This window comes from Serinus canaria, chromosome 25 (assembly GCF_022539315.1).
Source record: "Serinus canaria isolate serCan28SL12 chromosome 25, serCan2020, whole genome shotgun sequence".
Taxonomy (NCBI): Eukaryota; Metazoa; Chordata; class Aves; order Passeriformes; family Fringillidae; genus Serinus; species Serinus canaria.
In genome coordinates this window covers 12,465,870-12,485,840 of record NC_066338.1, presented here as the reverse complement: position 1 = coordinate 12,485,840, position 19,971 = coordinate 12,465,870, and the positions used below count along the sequence as shown (strand labels likewise).

General features: G+C 59.6%; 3 protein-coding genes and 1 long non-coding RNA gene across 5 annotated transcripts in view; 3 read left to right on the top strand and 1 right to left on the bottom strand.

Annotated features, from left to right (window-relative positions):
- Positions 1-127: 127 nt before the first annotated feature.
- On the top strand, positions 128-905 carry LOC127060693 (uncharacterized). The gene is made up of 3 exons (XR_007779988.1): positions 128-275; positions 517-643; positions 757-905. It is a non-coding gene; the product is annotated as an uncharacterized LOC127060693 (long non-coding RNA).
- LOC127060659 (death effector domain-containing protein-like) lies at positions 650-4,969 on the bottom strand. The gene is made up of 2 exons (XM_050984610.1): positions 4,468-4,969; positions 650-1,083 (listed from the first exon to the last, which is right to left on the bottom strand). Exon 2 carries the CDS (start codon positions 1,075-1,077, stop codon positions 682-684), a length of 396 nt encoding a protein of 131 aa, XP_050840567.1. The 5' UTR covers positions 1,078-1,083; positions 4,468-4,969; the 3' UTR covers positions 650-681.
- A 1,727-nt stretch (positions 4,970-6,696) lies between these two features.
- The window catches only part of S100A10 (S100 calcium binding protein A10), a 14,565-nt gene continuing 1,290 nt past the window's right edge, over positions 6,697-19,971 (top strand). Inside the window, exons 1-3 of one of the 2 annotated variants that reach the window (XM_050984647.1) lie at positions 6,697-6,808; positions 10,131-10,286; positions 11,537-11,827. In XM_050984647.1, coding sequence (XP_050840604.1) covers positions 10,155-10,286; positions 11,537-11,698 — 294 coding nt within the window. In that variant the 5' untranslated portion in view covers positions 6,697-6,808; positions 10,131-10,154 and the 3' untranslated portion in view covers positions 11,699-11,827. Of the gene's footprint in view, positions 6,809-10,127; positions 10,287-11,536; positions 11,828-19,971 lie in introns of both variants that reach the window. The other variant, XM_050984648.1, reaches the window with a different exon arrangement.
- LOC127060731 (acyl-coenzyme A thioesterase THEM4-like) lies at positions 14,600-19,921 on the top strand. The gene is made up of 5 exons (XM_050984820.1): positions 14,600-14,686; positions 16,441-16,640; positions 17,917-18,027; positions 18,800-18,924; positions 19,708-19,921. Exons 1-5 carry the CDS (start codon positions 14,600-14,602, stop codon positions 19,767-19,769), a joined length of 585 nt encoding a protein of 194 aa, XP_050840777.1. The 3' UTR covers positions 19,770-19,921.

Here is a 19,971-nt window from a genome sequence, read left to right as displayed (position 1 = left end):
ACGGCAGGTGATGGTGTGACCCCAATACCCCCATACACTCTGACAGTGACCCCCTATATCGCGATATATCGCGACATATCGCGACAGACACTCAACGAGACGCCGTCTCTTGAGGCTGACATAGGGCAGCAGCTCGTGGCGGGTGATGATGTCACCCCAATACCCCATACACTGACAGTGACCCCGTATATTGCGAGAGTGACCCCATATATCGCGATATATCGTGACACGGCAGGCACTCACCGAGGCTCTGTCTCTTGAGGCTGATGTAGCAGGTTGTGGTGGGTGATTATGTCACCCCAATACCACCCTGTATATTGCGACAGTGACTCCATATATCGCGACATATCGCGACGGGCACTCACCGGGGTGCCGTCTCTTAAGGCTGATGTAGGGCAGCAGGTCGTGGCAGGCGATGATGCCACCCCAATACCCCGATATCACCCCGTATATCGCGATATATCGTGACATGGCAGGCACTCACCAAGGCTCCATCTCTTGAGGCTGATGTAGCAGGTTGTGGTGAGTGATTATGTCACCCCAATACCACCCCGTATATCGCGACAGTGACTCCATATATCGCGATATATCGCGACCGGCACTCACCGGGGCGCCGTCTCTTAAGGCTGATGTAGGGCAGCAGGTTGTGGCGGGTGATGATGCCACCCCAATACCCCAATATCACCCCGTATATCGCGATATATCGCGACGGGCACTCACCGGGGCGCCGTCTCTGAGGCTGACGTAGGGCAGCAGGTCGTGGCGGGTGATGATGCGCAGCAGCTGCAGCAGCTGCCGCAGGTTGCTCTCGTCGCAGCGGCCCTGGCGCTCCAGGGCCAGCAGGAAGTCGCGGCCCGAGCGGATGCGGCCGCGCTCGGCCTCGTCCAGCACGTCCACGAAGAGGAAGGAGAGCACGCGCACGTCGCGGTGCGTCAGCTGCGCGCCCACGATGTCGAACATGCGGTGCAGCGAGTACAGGCCCTGCTCGCGCTCGCCCGGCTCCTCGGGCCACGGCACCGCGCCGCCCGCGCCGCCGCTGGCACTGCCACCGCCTGCGCCGCGCTTCCGGCCCGCCATGGGCACCTGGGGACACAGGGACATGGGGTCAGTACAGGACTGGCTCCTCCAGCCACGGCACCGCGGACCACTGTGGCAGTGCCACCGCCTGTGCTGCGCTTCCGCCCCGCCATGGACACATGGGGACGGGGGGACCAATGGAACCATGGGGTCAGCGGGACACAGGGGTGCGGTCCACGCTACAGGCCCTGCTCATTTGCCACTGCTGGCGCAGCACGCCCTAACGCATGAGCCACCTGAGTCTGGCCCACCATGGGCCACCTGGCGGACAGGGTGGCACAATGGGGATATGGCCGGTCCAGTACAGGACTGGTCCTCCGCACGGCACGCGCATGCTGGCACTGCCACCCCTGCCCGTGCTTCCAGCCCGCCATGGGCACCTGGGGACAAGGGGACAATGGGACACGGGGTCAGTACAGGCCTGCTGTGCGCCGGCACTGCCCGTGGTGCAGCTTCCGGCCTGCATGGGCACCTGGGGACAAGGGGACAATGGGCTCAGTGGACACGGGTTGGAGACAGGACCAGCTCCTCCATGCCACGCACCGTGCACATGTGCCATGTGGCCAAGTGCACCGCCTGCACTGCGCTTCCACCCGCATGGCACTGGGGACATGGCGGACACAGGACAGGGCGTCAGACAGGCCCTGCGCACTCCGCCAGGCATCTGGGCACCAATGGTCATGCCAGTGCCACACTTCTGTCCCCCCTTTGGCACCTGGGGACATGGGGACAATGGGACATGGGATCAGCAGGGGGATCCAGGACTGACCCTGGACCGCTGGCACTGCCATCCAGTGGGATCCCGACCCCAGTCCCTGGGGTTTCCATCAGGATCCCAATCCTGGGGATTCTCCAGTGGGATCCACTCAGGATCAATCTCTGGGATTTCCAGTGGGATCCTGACCCCAATCCCAGGGATTTTCCAGTGGGATTTTCTCAGGATCCTGACCCCAATCCAGGGGATTTTCCATCAGGATCCTGACCCCAATCCCAGGGATTTTCCACTGGAATCCACTCATGATCCCAACCCCAATCCCTGGGATTTCTTTGGATCCTGACCCAATGTCGCATTTTTCCATCAGGATCCTGACCCAATCCAGGGATTCCACAGGATCCACTCTGACCCCAACCCAGTTCGGGATTTTCCATCAGGATCCCGACCCCAATCCCAGGGATTTTCCATCAGGATCCTGACCCCAATCTCTGGGATTTTTCAGTGGGATCCTGACCCAAAACCCAGAGATCTTCCATCAGGATCCACTCAGGATCCCAACCCCAATCCCTGGGATTTTCCATTGGAATCCTGACCCCAATGTCTGCATTTTTCCATCAGGATCCTGACCCCAGTCTCTGGGATTTTCCATCAGGACCTCAATCCCAAGATTTTCCCTGGGATCCACCCCCATCCCTGCTCCAGCCCTGGCTCTGGCCTTTCCCTGGATACAATCTCCCAAACAAAGGGAAAACATCGGGATCACCACAGGAACCCCCCCACCCACCCCAATTCCTCTCCAAGGAGGAAATTCCCAAAAAATCCCTGGAAAACAACAACCTGGCCCCAGCTCCAGCGTGGGGGGTGGAAACAGGAATGGGAAGCACCTGGTGCTGTGATCCCACTTTTTTTAGGGAGTTTTCCTTAAAATGTCTCTTTTTTTTCCCTGAATTTGGGTGGTGAATTGTACAAAAATTGGGAGAAATCCTTGGATTTGTCAGCACCAACCACCCCTGGAATGATCCTGGATGGTTTTCCTCCCGTGGGATCCAGAAAAAAGCTGGAATTTGGTGTGGTCCTCTCTGAAAATCCAAAGAAATCCGGGAAAATTGAGGTTTTATGGAAGTGCTGACCCCTGGGAAAGGGGAATTTTGGAAATTAACTTCAAAAAAAAAAACCACAAAAATTGTTAAATTCACTTCCAAGCAGGGAATTCTGGCTGTGGAGGAGATCCTGAGATTCCAAAGGCTCCCAAAATGCTGAAATCCCAAAATCCAGTGGGGTGGGAGGTGGAAATCCCAAAAATCCATGGATTTTCCTCAAAAAGGAGCAGGAAAATCTCTCAGAAAAGCACAAGGATCCCAAAATCTCTCAGGAAATCCCTCCCACCCCACTCTGGAGGCTTTTCCCAGGAAGTGAATTCCGGGAGCATTCAAATAATTTCGGGATAAACGGGAAAAACGAGTTCCTGGAGCTTCCCAGGGCTCAGCCCCATGGGATCCCTGCGGATATTTTGGGATTTTTTCTCACTAAATCCAGGTCAAAACTGTCAGAATTCCACATTATCCCAAAAAATCCCAGCCTGGGTGGGGAGAAAAGGTCCAAATCCCAATTTTGAGGTGAATTTTCCGGGGGAAATGGACACGAGGGAGACTCCAGGTGAACTTTTCCCTCACAATTCCCAAACAATTGGGGAAAAAAAACCAGAAAAATTTGGATTAATCCCGAATTTTCCTCCTTTTTCTGATGAATTCACCTCCTCAATCCAGCAGGAATTCCCAAGAATCCATTCCCAGCCCAAATAAATTGGATTTTGGGGAAGAAGAGGAAGAGGAGGAAGCTCCTGACAAAATATTCCATGGAAAACCAGCTCTTCCAGGGGCTGGAATTCGGGAATTCCCAGCCTTGGAACCAGCTGGGAACGTGGGAATTTAATTCCTGAGCCTCTCCTGATCCACCCCCAAATTCCCTGGATCCATCAGGATCTTCTGGAACCATCCCAAACTTCCCTGGATCCATCCCAAGCTTCCAGATTCACCCTGAATCTCCCTGGATCCACCAGGAGTCTCTGGATCCATCCTGAACCTCCCTGGATCCATCCGAGCCTCTCCAGCTCCACCCTGAGTCTCCCTGGATCCATCAGGAACCTCTGGATCCATCCCAGACCTCTCCAGATCCATCCCCAACCCTTTGAGATCCACCCCAGACTTCCCTGGATCCATCAGGACCCTCTGGATCCATCCCAGAGTTCCTTGGATCTACCCCGAGCCCTCTGGATCCATCCCAGCCCTCTCCAGCTCCATCAGGAGCCTCTGGATCCATCCCAAACTCCTTTGGATCCATCTCAGACCTCTCCAGATCCATCAGGACCTTCTGGATCCAACCCAAACCCCTTTGGATCCACCCTGAACCTCTGTGGATCCATCAGGACCTTCTGGATCCCTCCCAGGATCCATCCCAGACCCCTCAAAGTCCATCAGGACCCTCTGGATTCATCCTGAACCTCTCCAAACTCATCCCAAGCCTCTCCAGATCCATCCCGACTCTCTGGATCACCCGACTTTCCCTGCATCCCTCCCTTGCCCCACCCCCCCCCCCCCGATAAACCCCCAATTAATTAAACCCCCAATTAATTAACCCCCCAATTAATTAAATCCCCAATCAAGCCCCGGACCCACCTCAGCCGTGCCCGATCCCGGCTCCCGGGCGTTCTCACCGATCTCCGATCCCTTTTTTCCTTCTCCTTGATTTTCCTCTCCAATAAATCTCCCCCCAAAAAAAAAAAAATCCCCGCGGAGGCTCCCAAAGTTCCAGCGATTCCAGAGGCCCGGAGCGCTGTCAGTCCTTGCCGGAAAACACCGGATTTTTTCTAAATTATCCCCTCCCCAAAACCCCTTTTTTAAATTATTTTTAATTTCCTAATTAATAATTTATCGAGGAAAAGCCAAGCGCGGCTTTGCCCTTAAGTCATTCCCGGTTCCAGGGCCGACATTCCCGAGGCAGGAATTCCCTGGATCGCGGATTTCTCACGGATTTTTGCTCGTTCAAAACAAAAACCGCAATAAAAAAACCCAAAAAAAATCGCTCGGCTGAAGAAATCCTTGGAATTTCATCCCGTTCCTGCTGCGCCTCAAATCCCGGGATTTTCTGACCGAAATCCCGGGGAAAAAAAAAAAAAAGGGAAAAGCGCTGTTAAATAAACAAAATAAAAAATAAAAAAAAAAACCACCATCAAAAAAAAAAATCCGATTTTGCCGCGATTTCGGCTGAAATCGGCCCCGAATTCCAGCGAGAAAGAACCAAAACCGGCGGCACCGGGGGGGGAGGTCTCCCCGTTAAAGGCCCTTAAAGCCCCGGTTCAGCCCCGGAGGCCTCGGGAAGGGCCCGGTTCGACCCCAAAAATCTCCGGTCAAGGCCCAGGGAGGCCCCGGTAAGGCGGCAAACGGCGCCGCCGAGCCCCGGGGATGCCCCAAACGGCTCCGCCGAGCCCCGTAAGGCCGCGGGGAGGCCCCGGTAAGGCCGCAAAAGGCCCCGAGCAGGCCCCGCGTCTCCCCCGGGGAGTCTCCGGTCAAGCCCCGGGGAGGCTCCGGCGGCGGCAGCGTCGCGAGGAGCGGCGGGGGGAGCGGCGGGGCCCCCCCTGCGGCCCCGTCCCAGCCCGCCGAGCGCGGGGGCCCCTCCCGGCCCCTCACGGCCCCTCAGGGCCGGCCCAGCCCCGGCGCCGCCATCTTGGCTCCGTCCGCTCCGCTCCCCGCTCCCCGCGGGCGGCTCCGCCCTGACGCAACTTCCGGCAAGCCGAGGCCACGCCCTCTTCCCGCCGCGGAGCCACGCCCACATCCGGGCACCAGCGCGCCCGCTGCGGCCTCGCGCCCATAGGAAAACACAGGGAGAGCGGTGCCATGTTGGGTGAGGGCAATATGGCGGCTACATCCGGGTTACTGTCGATGGCGTCAGCGCTATTCGTTAGTACGGTGCGGGCGCCATCTTGAGTGAGGGCAACCTGGCAGCGCGCGGCCGCGTGGCGGCGCGAGCGCCATCTTGGAAATCGTGAGGCGGAGGCGCCGCCATCTTAACTGAGGGCAGCAAAGGGTGCCCGGTGGGGGGGGGGTTGAGGAGATTTTGAGGATTTTTGGTGTTTTGAGGGATATTTTGGGGCCTTTTTGGGAAAGAGTTGAGGAGGAGAGGGTGAGGATGGGGCCAGGGGGGCTCCTGTGACAGAAGGGAGAGTGGTGGGGTGGGGTTGATTGAGGGGGGCTGGGCGGGGGGAAGAGGGGGACAATGTGGGGTGAGGACAACGGGAGGGGCACGGGGACAATGCCGGAGGAGGAGGAGCCCGTCCTAAGGGCGGGGGTGACACCCTGGCGACAGTTGGGGAGGCAGTGCCACCCCTGGCCCCGAGCGCTCCCCACCCACGGGTGGGGCCCTTCACCTTTGCCCCTTCCTGGGTGGGGAAACTGAGGCAGGGCGGGGGAGGGGGGGGTGGTGACCTGGGTGTGTGTCCCCCCCTTTCACCCTCAGTGTCCCCTCCCCCTCCTTCTCGGCTGCCCCGGGGCGCGGCAATTAGAGATTGTAATTGTAATTAGCGTTATTAGCGCGGCACGCGCCACCGCGGCGCCGGGCCCCGAACCGGGGGGGGGGAACCTCAGTGAGGCCCCCCCGGGGTTGGGGGGAACACCGGGGAGGGGACACCGGGGAGGGGACACCGGGGAGGGGACACCGCGGGGGGGGGGGGGGGTTATCCAGGGTCACACCGGCGCTTCCCGGGTGGTCCCCGCTGTCCCGGGAGGTGTCCCCGGAGGATCTCGAGGAGTGTCCCCGGTGTTCCCGCTGTCCCGGGTGGCGCTGGGGGGGCCCGGCCCGGGGCGGGGCGCGGTGTCCGGGCGGTGTCCGGGCGGTCCCGGTGAGTCACGGTGCCCCCCCGCGCCCCCCGGTCCGGCCCGCCCCCGCCGTGCCTATCCCGGGCCGGACCGCGCCCCGGCACTGCCCGCACCGCCACCGGCACCGAGCACCGAGTCCCGCACGGTGAGTGAGAGCGGCACCCCCGGGAACGGGGGGTCGGTGCCCGCACCCCAAAATGGGGAACCCCATCCCCAAATCCCGGTTTGGGGTCTAAATTCCGGTTTGGGGTCCCCCACCCGGTAACGGGAACGGAGGGTCGGTCCGGGACCTCAGAATGGGAAACCCCATCCCCAGGTCCCGGTTTGGGGTCCCCCGACCGGTAACGGGAACGGCATCGGTCCCGCACCCCAAAAATGGGGAACCCCCATTCCTAAATCCCGGTTTGGGGTCTAAATCCCGATTTGGGATCCCCCGCCCGGCCCGGTACCGCGGGGTCCCATCCCGGTGTCCGTTTTGGGGGGGGTCTCCATCCCCCAACCCCATTTTGGGGGGATCAATCCTGTCCCCAAATTTGGGGTCCCGCGCCTCGATTTTAGGGGGGAATTTTGAGCATCACTTTGGGGGACCCCATCCCTGTCCCCCATTTTGGGGGTCTCCATCCTCAAACCCCCTTTGGGGGGGGGCCCAGCCTTTTTTTGGGGGGATCCCACCCTTTGGGGGGGGGGACTCACCCACTTTTGAGGTGGTTCTATCTTTTTTTGGGGTTCCCGCTTCTTTGGGCGGTTCCCCTTTTCTGGGGGTCACTTTTCGGGGGTGTTCCTCCTTTTTTGGGGTGGTTCCCCTTTTTTCGGGGGATTCCCCCTATTGGGGGGGGTGTTCCTCCTTTTTTGGGGGTCACTTTTGGGGGGGTTCCCCCTTTTTAGGGGGGTCGTTTTGGGAGTTCCTTTCTTTTTTTTTTGGAGATTCCCATTTTTTGGGATTCTCCTTTTTTGGGAGGGGGTTCCCCGTTTGGAGGGGTTCCTCATTTGGAGGGGTTCCTCATTTTGGGGGAGTTTCTCCTTTTTTGGGGAGGATTCCTCCTTTTTTTGGGGGGGGTTCTCGTTTTGGGAGGGATTCCTCCTTTTTTGGGGCGTTTCCCCTTTTTTTTCAAATCTTCCCCTTTTTCCTGGCTCACTTTTAGGGAGGATCCCTCATTTTTTTAGGATTTTTTTTTTATGGGTGGGGGAAACTGAGGCGGGTCCATCCCTGGGGGAGGGGCTGCGGGACCGCCCCCCTCCCCCCGTGAGTCACCGGGGTGTCCCCAAAGGGGGGGGGGGACAGCGGCCACACCCTCAGGACGTGTCCCCCTCGTGTCCCCCCCCCCCGCGCTGAGTCACGCCCGGAGCATTCCCGGACATTCCTGGAAAATCCGCGGCGCGGGGCGGGGAAAGGGGGCCTGGGGCGTCCTGGAGGGATTTTGGGGGGTCCTAGAGGGATTTGGGGGGTGGCAAGGGGAATTTGGGGGGGGTCCAGGAGGGATTTGGGGGGGATGGCAAGGGGATTTTGGGGGGTCCAGGAGGAATTTTGGGGAGTTCAGAGGGAATTTGGGGGTCCCAGGAGGAATTTTGGGGAGTTCAGAGGGAATTTGGGGGATCCAGGAGGAATTCTGGGGGAGTTCAGAGGGATTTGGGGGATCCAGGAGGAATTTTGGGGAGTTCAGAGGGAATTTGGGGGTCCCAGGAGGAATTTTGGGGAGTTCAGAGGGAATTTGGGGGATCCAGGAGGAATTTTGGGGAGCTCAGGAGGAATTTTGGGGAGTTCAGAGGGAATTTGGGGGTCCCAGTGAGGGATTTTGGGGAGCTCAGAGGGAATCTGGGGGATCCAGGAGGAATTTTGGGGAGCTCAGGAGGAATTTTGGGGAGTTCTGAGGGAATTTGGGGGTCCCAGGAGGAATTTTGGGGAGTTCAGAGGGAATTTGGGGGATCCAGGAGGAATTTTGGGGAGTTCAGAGGGAATTTGGGGGATCCAGGAGGAATTTTGGGGAGTTCAGAGGGAATTTGGGGGTCCCATCAGGAATTTTGGGGAGTTCAGAGGGAATCTGGGGGATCCAGGAGGAATTTTGGGAAGCTCAGGAGGAATTTTGGGGAGTTCAGAGGGAATTTGGGGGTCCCAGGAGGAATTTTGGGGAGTTCAGAGGGAATTTGGGGGTCCCAGGAGGAATTTTGGGGAGTTCAGAGGGAATTTGGGGGATCCAGGAGGAATTTTGGGGAGCTCAGGAGGAATTTTGGGGAGTTCAGAGGGAATTTGGGGGTCCCAGGAGGAATTTTGGGGAGTTCAGAGGGAATCTGGGGGATCCAGGAGGAATTTTGGGGAGCTCAGGAGGAAATTTTGGGAGTTCAGAGGGAATTTGGGGGTCCCAGAGGAATTTTGGGGAGTTCAGAGGGAATTTGGGGGATCCATGAGGAATTTTGGGGGAGTTCAGAGGGAATTGGGGGGCCCGGAGGAATTTTGGGGGAGTTCAGAGGGAATTTGGGGGATCCAGGAGGAATTTTGGGGAGTTCAGAGGGAATTTGGGGGTCCCAGGAGGAATTTTGGGGAGTTCAGAGGGAATTTGGGGGATCCAGGAGGAATTTTGGGGAGTTCAGAGGGAATTTGGGGGTCCCAGGAGGAATTTGGGAGCTCAGGAGGAATTTTGGGGAGTTCAGAGGGAATTTGGGGGTCCCAGGAGGAATTTTGGGGAGTTCAGAGGGAATTTGGAGGTCCCAGGAGGAATTTTGGGGAGTTCAGAGGGAATTTGGGGGTCCCAGGAGGAATTTTGGGGTCCCAGGAGGAATTTGGGAAATCCCAATCAGGAATTTTGGGGGTGGCAGGGAGAATTTGGGTTTCCCAGTGGGATTTTTGGGTTCCCATTGGGATTTTTTAAGGTTCCCATTGTGAATTCAGGTTTCCCATTGGGATTTTGGGGTTCCCATTTGGATTTTTGGATTTACCATTGGGATTTTGGGGTTCCCATTGGGATTTTTGGATTTACCATCAGGAATTTTGGGGTTCCCATCTGGATATTGGGCTTTCCCATCAGGAATTTCAGTTTCCCATCGGGATTTTTGGGTTCCCATCAGGAATTTCAGGTTTCCCATTGGGATTTTGGGGTTCCCATCAGGATTTTGGGTTCCCATCAGGAATTTCAGGTTTCCCATTGGGATTTTGGGGTTCCCATCAGAATTTTGGGCTTCCCATCAGGAATTTCAGGTTTTCCATCGGGATTTTGGTGTTCCCATCGGGATTTTGGGGCTCCCATCGGGATTTTGGGTTCCCTTTGGGATTTTGGTGGTCCCATTGTGATTTTTGGGTTTCCCATCGGGATTTTTGGGTTTCCCATCGGGATTTTGATGTTCCTATTGGGGTTTTGGGTTTCCCATAGGGGTTTTGGTGTTCCCATTGTGATTTCTGGGTTTCCCAGCAGGAATTTTTGGGTTTCCCATGGGGGTTTTGGTGTTCCCATCGGGATTTCTGGGTTTCCCAGCAGGAGTTTTGGCAGCCCCAGGGCAGGATGCCGTCGCAGCTGGAGCACGCCATGGAGACGCTGATGTTCACCTTCCACAAGTACGCGGGGGACAAGGAGCACCTGGCCAAGGAGGACCTCAGGGCACTGATGGACAAGGAGTTCCCGGGGTTCCTCGAGGTGGGCACGGCTCTCTGGGGGCTGGGGGGGCCAGGGGGTCCATGGGATGGGGTCCATGAGATCTGGGGGATCCATGAGATCCGTGGGATGGGATGGGATCTATGTGAGCCATGGGATGGCACCTATGGGGTCCATGGGATGGGGTCCATGAGATCCGTGGGATCCATGAGATGAGATCCATGGGATGGGATCTGTGGGAGCCATGGGATGGCACCTATGGGGTCCATGGAATGTGGTCCCTGAGATCTGTGGGATCCATGAGATCTCTGGGATCCATGATATGAGATCCATGGGATGGGATCTATGTGAGCCATGGGGTGGGATCCATAGGGTGGGATGGGATCCATGGGATGGCACCTATGAGATCCATGGGATGGGATCCATGAGATCTGTGGGATCTATGAGATCTCTGGGATCCATGATACGAGATCCATGGGATGGGATCTATGTGAGCCATGGGGTGGGATCCATAGGGTGGGATGGGATCCATGGGATGGCACCTATGGGATCCATGGGATGGGGTCCATGAGATCCGTGGGATCCATGAGATGAGATCCATGGGATGGGACACTAGGAGCTGGAGAAACCAGGATCAAACCCCATCAACCTTGGGATGAGGATCCCATAAACCCTGGGATCAAACCAGGCAGAACCCTGGGATTGGATACCACAGAACTCTGGGATGAGATCCTGGAAACCCCAGGATCAAACCCTATAAACCTTGAGATCAGGAGGTGATGGTCCCCCCATTCCCTCCATTCCCATTTAGGATCTGACCCTTTTTTCCCCATTTTTCCCCCAGAACCAGCAGGACCCCAATGCCCTGCCTGTGGGATCCCATTCCCATGTGGGATCTGACCCCATTCCCATGTGGGATCTGGCCCCATTCCCATTTAGGATCTGACTCCATTCCCATGTGGGATCTGACCCCATTCCCATGTGGGATCTGACCCCATTCCCATTTAGGATCTGACCCATTTTCCCACGATTTTCCCCCAGAACCAGCGGGACCCCAACGCCCTGGAGTGGATCCTGTGGAACCCCGTTCCCATGTGGGATTTGACCCCATTCCCATGTGGGATCTGACCCCCTTCCCATTTAGGATCTGACCCCATTCCCATGTGGGATCTGACCCCGTTCCCATTTAGGATCTGACCCCATTCCCATGTGGGATCTGACCCCGTTCCCATTTAGGATCTGACCCCGTTCCCATTTAGGATCTGACCCGTTTTCCCCCGATTTTCCCCCAGAACCAGCGGGACCCCAACGCCCTGGATCGCATCCTGCGGGACGTGGAGCAGAGCCGCGATGGCCGCGTTGGCTTCCAGGGCTTCTTCTCGCTGGTGGCCGGGCTGACCATCGCCTGCAACGACTACTTCGTGCAGCACATGAAGCAGCGCGGCCGCCGCTGAGACCCCCACCCACCCATGGGTGCCCCCCACCCACCTACCCGGGGTGTCACCCCAAACCCGCCTTGGATCCTGTCCCAACCCTACATGTGTGCCCTGATCCCCCTTTGGGGTTCTGACCCCTCCCCAAAGGTCCTGAACCCCTCCCAAGGGGCTGAGACCCTCCCTGGGAGATTGAGACCCCCACCCACCCATGGGTGCCCCCCACCCACCCAGCTGGGGGTGTCACCCCAAACCCGCCTCAGATCCTGTCCCAACCCTACATGTGTGCCTTGATCCCCCTTTGGGGTTCTGACCCTTTCCCATGATGGTCCTGATCCTTTCCAAAGGTCCTGAACCCCTCCTGAGGGGCTGAGACCCCCCCACTCCGGGGGGATTGAGACCCCCACCCATGGGTGCCCCCCACCCACCCAGGGGTGTCACCCCAAACCCGCCTTGGATTCAGTCCCAACCCCAAATGTGTGCCCTGATCCCCCTTTGGGGTTCTGACCCCTCCCCATGAGGTCCTGACCATCCCCCCAGGGGAGCTGGGGAGTTGAGACCCCCCCCCAAAGGGGTGATGAACCCCTCCCCACCCATGGGTGCCCCCCCCCCATCTTGGGGTGCCCCCCACCCACCTGGGGGTGTCACCCCAAACCCACCTCAGATCCAGTCCCAACCTGAGCCCTTCCCCCTTTGGGGTCCTGAGCCCACCCGGGGGTCCTGACCCCCCCCATTGCAAGCTGAGACCCCTCCAGGGGTGATCGAGACCCCCCCCACCCATGGGTGCCCCCCACCCACCCACCCAGGGGTGTCACCCCAAACCCTTGGACATCCCTTGACCCTAAATGTGTGCCCTGACCCCACTTTGGGGTCCTGACCCCCCCTTGGGTGCCCCCCCCACCCATGGGTGCCCCCCAGCCCCCCCCAGGTCCTGTTGGGACCCCTCAGTGTCCCCCCCTCCCCCCCAGGGGTGCCCCCCACCCCGGGGTGCTGCCCTGACCCCCCAATAAAGGGGTTTTGTATGAACCGGGGCACTCTCTGTTCTTGGGGACACTCTGGGGACACCTTGGGGACACTCTGGGGTCCTTTTAGGGACACTCTGGGGACACCTTGGGGACACTCTGGGGACACTCTGGGGGCACTCGGGGCTGTAGGGGAGCCCTGCGGGGTGACAGTGGGGTCCGTGGGGGTCCATAGGGTTCCATTGGGTTCTATAGGGGATCTATGGGGTTCCATAGGGCTCTGTAGGATCTCTGTAGGATCCATGGGGTCTCTGTAGGGTTCTGTAGGGTCCCTATAGGATCCATAGGGTTCCATAGGACTCTACAGGGTTCTCTGTAGGGTCTCTATAGGGCTCCATAGGGTCCCCGTAGGGTCTCTATAGGGTCTCTATGGGGTTCTATAGGGTTCCATAGGTCTCTATTGGGTTTCTGTAGGGTCTCTCTCTATAGGGTAACTCTCTATACGGTTCCATAGGTCTCTGTAGGGTCTCTATGGGGTTTTATAGGGCACTGTAGGGTCTCTCTCGGGTCTCTCTGTAGGATTCCATAGGTCTCTATAGGGTCCCTATAGGGTCTCTCTCTGTAGGGTTCCATAGGGCTCTGTAGGGTCTCTCTCCATAGGGCTCTCTCTATAGGGTCTCTATAGGGTCTCTCTCTATCGGGTCTCTGTAGGTCTCTATAGGGTCTCTCTCTATCGGGTCTCTCTCTATAGGGTCTCTGTAGGGTCTCTCTCCATAGGGTCTCTATAGGGTCTCTATAGGGTCTCTATAGGGTTTCTCTCGATAGGGTTTCTCTCTGTAGGGGCTCTCTCTATAGGATCTCTATATCGGGTCTCTATAGGGTCTCTCTATAGGGTCTCTCTATAGGGTCTCTCTCTATAGGGTTTCTCTCTATAGGGTCTCTCTATCGGGTCTCTCTCTATCGGGTCTCTCTCCATAGGTCTCTATAGGGTCTCTCTCTATAGGGTTTCTCTCTATAGGGTCTCTCTCTATCGGGTCTCTCTCCATAGGGTCTCTATAGGGTCTCTCTCTATAGGGTTTCTCTCTATAGGGTCTCTCTCTATAGGGTCTCTCTCTATAGGGTTTCTCTCTATTGGGTTCCACACGGCTCCGTTCCGGTCCCTCAGGCCCCGCCCCCGGAAGCGGGGAACCCGGAAGCGCTGTGACGTCACGGCGGTGGGCGGGGACCACGCGCGCGTGGGTCCGGGCAGGGCTGGGGACAGGGAGGGGACACGAGGGGACAGAGGGGGGGACACGGGGGGACAGAGGGGAGGGAGCGGGCTGGGGGGGGCAGAGCGGGGCAGGGACCCGGGGGCGACACGGTGACATTGGCTGGGGGCGGGGCGGACGGGTGACGTCACGGGCGGCGTGGCAGGGGCTGGTGGGACATGTGGTGACGTCACCGGCGGGTGTGACATCACTGGCGTCACTGACAAGGTGTGACATCTCCGCAGTGACGTCAGCAGCGAGCTTGCCAGCCACGTGTGACATCGCCAATGTCACCAGGGACCAGGTGTGACATCACAGACTGTAAGTGACATCACCAGTGACATCACAGACCGCGTGTGACATCACCAGTGACCAGGTGTGGCCTCCCCGGTGCCACCACGCCCTGGGTGCGACACCAGCAGTGACGTCATGTGACGTCACCGAGTGGTGTGACACACTGGTGACGCCACCACCCGTCCCCGCAGGTGACCCTGGTGACACCATGGTGACATTGTGGTGACATCGCCGTGACATCACGGTGACATCGCGGTGCCATCACAGTGCCATTGCGGTGCCACCCCGGCCATGCTGCGCGGTGCCCGGGCGGTGGCTCGGGCCCTGTCCCCTGTCCCCTGCCCGCGGCGCCGCTGCCACCGGCCGTGTCCCCCGCTGGGGACCATGGCTGTCCCCCAACGCCCTGCTGGAGCGAGCGCATGCGTGCCCACTACTGGGAGGATCGTGCGGAGAGCCCGGGAGCGGGGCTTGGCAACGGTACCCGAGGCTTCCGCGGTACCGGCCCCGTGAGTGACACCTGTGTCACCTGTGTCACCTGTGTCATTGTCACCTGTGTCATTGTCACTGTGTCACTGTGTCATTGTCACTGTGTCACTGTGAGCCCGGGAGCGGGGCTGGGCACGGGTACCGAGCTTCTGGCGGTACCGGCCCCGTGAGTGACACTGTCACCTGTGTCACCTGTGTCACTGTCATTGTCACTGTGTCACTGTGTCACTGTGAGCCCGGGAGCGGGGCTGGGCACGGGTACCGAGCTTCCGGCAGATACCTGCGCACCCGTCCTGAGTGACCCACTGCCACCTGTGGTCACTGTCACCTGTGTCCTGGCTTGTTAGCCTGTGGTCACTGTCACACCTGTGTCACCTGTGTCACTGTGTCACTGATGTACTGTCACTGGGTCCCTGTGAGCCGCGGAGCGGGTCTGGGTCATGGGTACCGAGCTTCGCTGCGGTACCGGCCCCGTGAGTGACATGTCGCAGTTTCCTGTGTCATTGTCACTGTGTCATTGTCACTGGGTCACTGTCACTGTGTCATTGTCTGTGTCACTGTGTCACTGTGTCACTGTGAGCCCGGGAGCGGGGCTGGACACGGGTACCGAGCTCTGGCGGTAGCCGGCCCCGTGAGTGAATTTCACGTGTCACCTGTGTCACCTGTGTCACTGTCACCTGTGTCACTGTGTTACTGTGTCATTGTCACTGTGTCACTGTCACTGTGTCACTGTGAGCCCGGGAGCGGGGCTGGGCACGGGTACCGAGCTTCCGCAGATACCGCCCCCGTGAGTGACACTGCCACCTGTGTCATTGTCACCTGTGTCACTGTCATTGTTACCTGTGTCACTGTCACCTGTGTCACTGTGTCACTGTGAGCCCGGGAGTGGGGCTGGACTCGGGTACCGAGCTTCTGGCGGTACCGGCCCCGTGAGTGACACCTGTGTCACCTGTGTCACCTGTGTCACCTGTGTCACCTGTGTCATTGTCACCTGTGTCATTGTCACCTGTGTCACCTGTGTCACTGTCACTGTGTCATTGTCACTGTGTCATTGTCACTGTGTCACTGTGAGCCCGGGAGCGGGGCTGGGCACGGGTACCGAGCTTCCGGTGGTACCGCCCCCGTGAGTGACATTGTCACCTGTCACCTGTGTCACTGTGTCACTGTCACCTGTGTCACTGTGACTGTGTCATTGTCACCTGTGTCACTGTCACTGTGTCATTGTCACTGTGTCATTGTCACTGTGTCACTGTGAGCCCGGGAGCGGGGCTGGGCATGGGTACCGAGCTTCCGGCGGTACCGCCCCCGTGAGTGACACTGTCACCTGTGTCACCTGTGTCACCTGTGTCATTGTCACTGTGTCATTGTCACTGGGTCACTGTCACTGTGTCATTGTCTGTGTCACTGTGTCACTGTGTCATTGTCACTGTCACCTGTGTCACTGTGTCATTGTCACTGTGTCACTGTGAGCCCGGGAGTGGGGCTGGGCACGGGTACCGAGCTTCTGCCGGTACCGCCCCCGTGAGTGACACTGACATTGTCACCTGTCACCTGTGTCATTGTCACCTGTGTCACTGTGTCACTGTCTCCTGTCACTGTCACCTGTGCCACCTGTGTCACTGTCACTCTGTCACCTGTATTACCTCTGTCATCTTTGTCACTGTGTCACCACTGTCACCTGTGTTACCTCCTGTCCCCAATGTCCCCAGTGTCCCCAGACCCCTGTCCCCAGCCCCTGTGACCTCGCTGTCCCCATTCCCTGCCGTGTCCCCAGCCCGGTGACAGCGCTGTCCCCGCAGAGGCGCTGGGGCTGGCCGGTGACAGTGACAGGGACAGTGACAGGGACACGCGGCTGTTCCCGAGGGCCATCGAGGGGGACGGGGACGGCTTCGAGTTCGCCATGTTCCTGAGTGTCCCCAAGGGCCACCTGCGCTGCCTGTGCCAGCTCGGGCCCTTCCTCGAGGGACACCCGGGGTGAGTGACACCTCCTGTCACCCACTGTCACCTACTGTCACCCACTGTCACCCACTGTCACCTACTGTCACCTCCTGTCCCCTCTTGTCACCTACTGTCACCTACTGTCACCCACTGTCACCTACTGTCACCTACTGTCACCCACTGTCACCTACTGTCACCTCCTGTCCCCTCTTGTCACCTACTGTCACCCACTGTCACCCACTGTCACCTCCTGTCACCTCCTGTCACCCACTGTCACCTCCTGTCACCTACTATCACCCACTGTCACCTACTGTCACCTCCTGTCCCCTCTTGTCACCTACTGTCACCTACTGTCACCCACTGTCACCTCCTGTCACCTCCTGTCACCCACTGTCACCTCCTGTCACCTACTGTCCCCTCTTGTCACCTCCTGTCACCCACTGTCACCTCCTGTCACCTCCTGTGCCAGCCCAGGCCCTTCCTCGAGGGACACCCGGGGTGAGTGACACCCACTGTCACCTCCTGTCACCTCCTGTCACCTACCGTCACCCACTGTCACCTCCTGTGCCAGCACGGGCCCTTCCTCGAGGGACACCTAGGGTGACCTCCCTGTCACCTCCTGTCCCCTGTATGACACCACTGCCATCTGTCTGTCACCCCCATGTCCCCTGCTGTCCCTCTCACGTCACCCCTGCTGTCCCCAATGTCCCCATGCTGTCCCCAAGTCCCCAGTGTCCCTCTGCTGTCCCTTTGCCGTCCCTGTGTCCCCAATATCCCCTTAATGTCCCCAGTGTCCCTTTGCTGTCCCCAATGTCCCCAATGTCCCCTGCTGTCCCCATGTCCCCACTGTCCCCTGCTGTCCCTGTGTCCCCAATGTCCCCTGCTGTCCCCATGTCCCCACTGTCCCCTGCTGTCCCCAGTGTCCCCTGCTGTCCCCGTGTCCCCAATGTCCCCTTTTGTCCCCAGTGTCCCCAGTGTCCCTTGCTGTCCCCATGTCCCCACTGTCCCCTGCTGTACCCACTGTCCCCTGCTGTCCCTGTGTCCCCAATGTCCCCTGCTGTCCCCATGTCCCCACTGTCCCCTGCTGTCCCCACTGTCCCCTGCTGTCCCTGTGTCCCCACTGTCCCCTGCTGTCCCCATGTCCCCACTGTCCCCTGCTGTCCCTGTGTCCCCAATGTCCCCTGCTGTCCCCATGTCCCCACTGTCCCCTGCTGTCCCCAGTGTCCCCTGCTGTCCCCGTGTCCCCAATGTCCCCTTTTGTCCCCAGTGTCCCCAGTGTCCCCAATGTCCCCTGCTGTCCCCATGTCCCCAGGCTGGCCCACGGCGGTGCCATCGCCACCCTCATTGACACCTCCCTGGGGACGCTGGCGCTGGCGGTGGCCGGGCGGGTGGTGACAGCCAACCTCAGCATCGACTACGTGGCGTGAGTGGCACTGTCCCCAGGGTCCCCAAGGGTCAGGGGGTGTCCCCAGGGGTGTCCCAGATGTCCCCAAGGGTGTCCCAAATATCCCCAAGGGTGTCTCAGATGTCCCCAAGGGTGGCGTGAGGGTCCCCAAAGGGCCAGAAGATGTCCCCAAGGAGGGTCTGAGTGTCCCCAAAGGTCAGGGGTGTCCCCAAGGGAGTCTCAAATGTCCCCAAGGGTGGTGTGAGTGTCCCCACGGGAGGGGACACACACCCAGAGGGACACAGGGGTGGCACTGGGGTGACCAAGGAGAACAGGGGGGGACATGGGGGTGACCAGGGGAGGGACAGGGTGGGGACTCAGGGGGACACTGAGGTGACATGGGGGGACATAGGGGTGACTGGAGTGGCCATGAAGGGACATGGCAGTGACCGGGGGGGACACAAGGGGACGGGGGGGCTGTGACAGTGACAGGGGTGGCACAGGGAGCTCCAGTGTCACCTCGTGTCCCCAGGCCTGTCCCCCTGCGCTCGGTGCTCCTGCTCGAGGCGATCCTGGGGGTGACAGGGGTGGCACAGGGGGCTGTGACAGTGACAGGGGTGGCACAGGGAGCCCTGGTGTCACTGTGTGTCCCCGCTGTCCCCAGGCCTGTCCCCCTGCTCTCGGTGCTCCTGCTCCAGGCGTTCCTGCAGTGACAGTGACAGGGGTGGCACAGAGGGGCCGTGGCAGTGACAGAGGTGACATGGGGGGGCAGTGGTGACCCCATTGTCCCCAATGTCCCCACTGTCCCCAGGCCTGTCCCCCTGCGCTCGGTGCTCCTGCTCCAGGCGTTCCTGCAGCGCCGCCAGGGCCGGAAGCTCTTCCTGGGCTGTGACCTGTGGGACGCTGAGGGGACAACGCTGCACGCCAAGGCCACCGGTGAGGGGACACTGGGACACTGGGGACAGCCTGGGGACATTGGGGACACGGGGACATTGGGGACAACGCTGCACACCAAGGCCACCGGTGAGGGGACACTGGGGACATTGGGGACATCCTGGGGGACTGGGGACAGCCTGGGGACATTGATGGGGACATCCTGGGGACAACGCTGCATGCCAAGGCCACCGGTGAGGGGACACAGGGACATTGGGGACAGCCTGGGGACAGCCTGTAGGGCTGGGGACAGCCTGGGGACACCAGGGACACAGGGACATTGGGGACAATGCTGTGCGCCAAGGCCACTGGTGAGGGATGTGGGGACATTGGGGACAGCCTGGGGACAGCAGGGACACGGGGACATTGGGGACAACGCTGCACGCCAAGGCCACCGGTGAGGGGACACAGGGACATTGGGGACAGCCTGGGGATACCGGGGCACAGGGACATTGGGGACATAGGGGACATTGGGGACACAAGAGACATGGGGGGCATTGGGGACATCCCAGGGGCTGGGGACAGCCTGGGGACACTGGGGACATTGGGGACAGCCTGGGGACAGCAGGGACATTGGGGACAATGCTGCACGCCAAGGTCACTGGTGAGGGGACATGGGGACATTGGGGACACCAGGGACATGCTGCACACCGGGGCCACTGCTGAGGGGACAGAGGGACAGGGCTGGGGACAGCCTGGGGACACATTTGGGGTCAATTGGGGGGGGGTGGGGACACACTTGGGGACACTGGGGCTCCCCACCTGAGGTGTCCCCTCTGTCCCCAGGGCTCTTCATCCAGCAGGACGTCCCCAAGGAGCCAGCACAGGGAGGGGACAGCGCCCGGTGACTGTCACCTGTGTCACCTGTGCCACCTCCTGTGCCACCTGTGTGACCCTCGGTGCCCTCCCTGTCCCCCAGTGCCACCCTGGCTCTCCTTCAGCCATCCCTGGCTGTCCCCAAATGTCCCCCAAAGCCAACCCCTCCATGTCCCCAAGTGTCCCCAAGTGTCCCCAGGGCTGTCCCCGTGCCCACCCAGGCGCTGCCACACC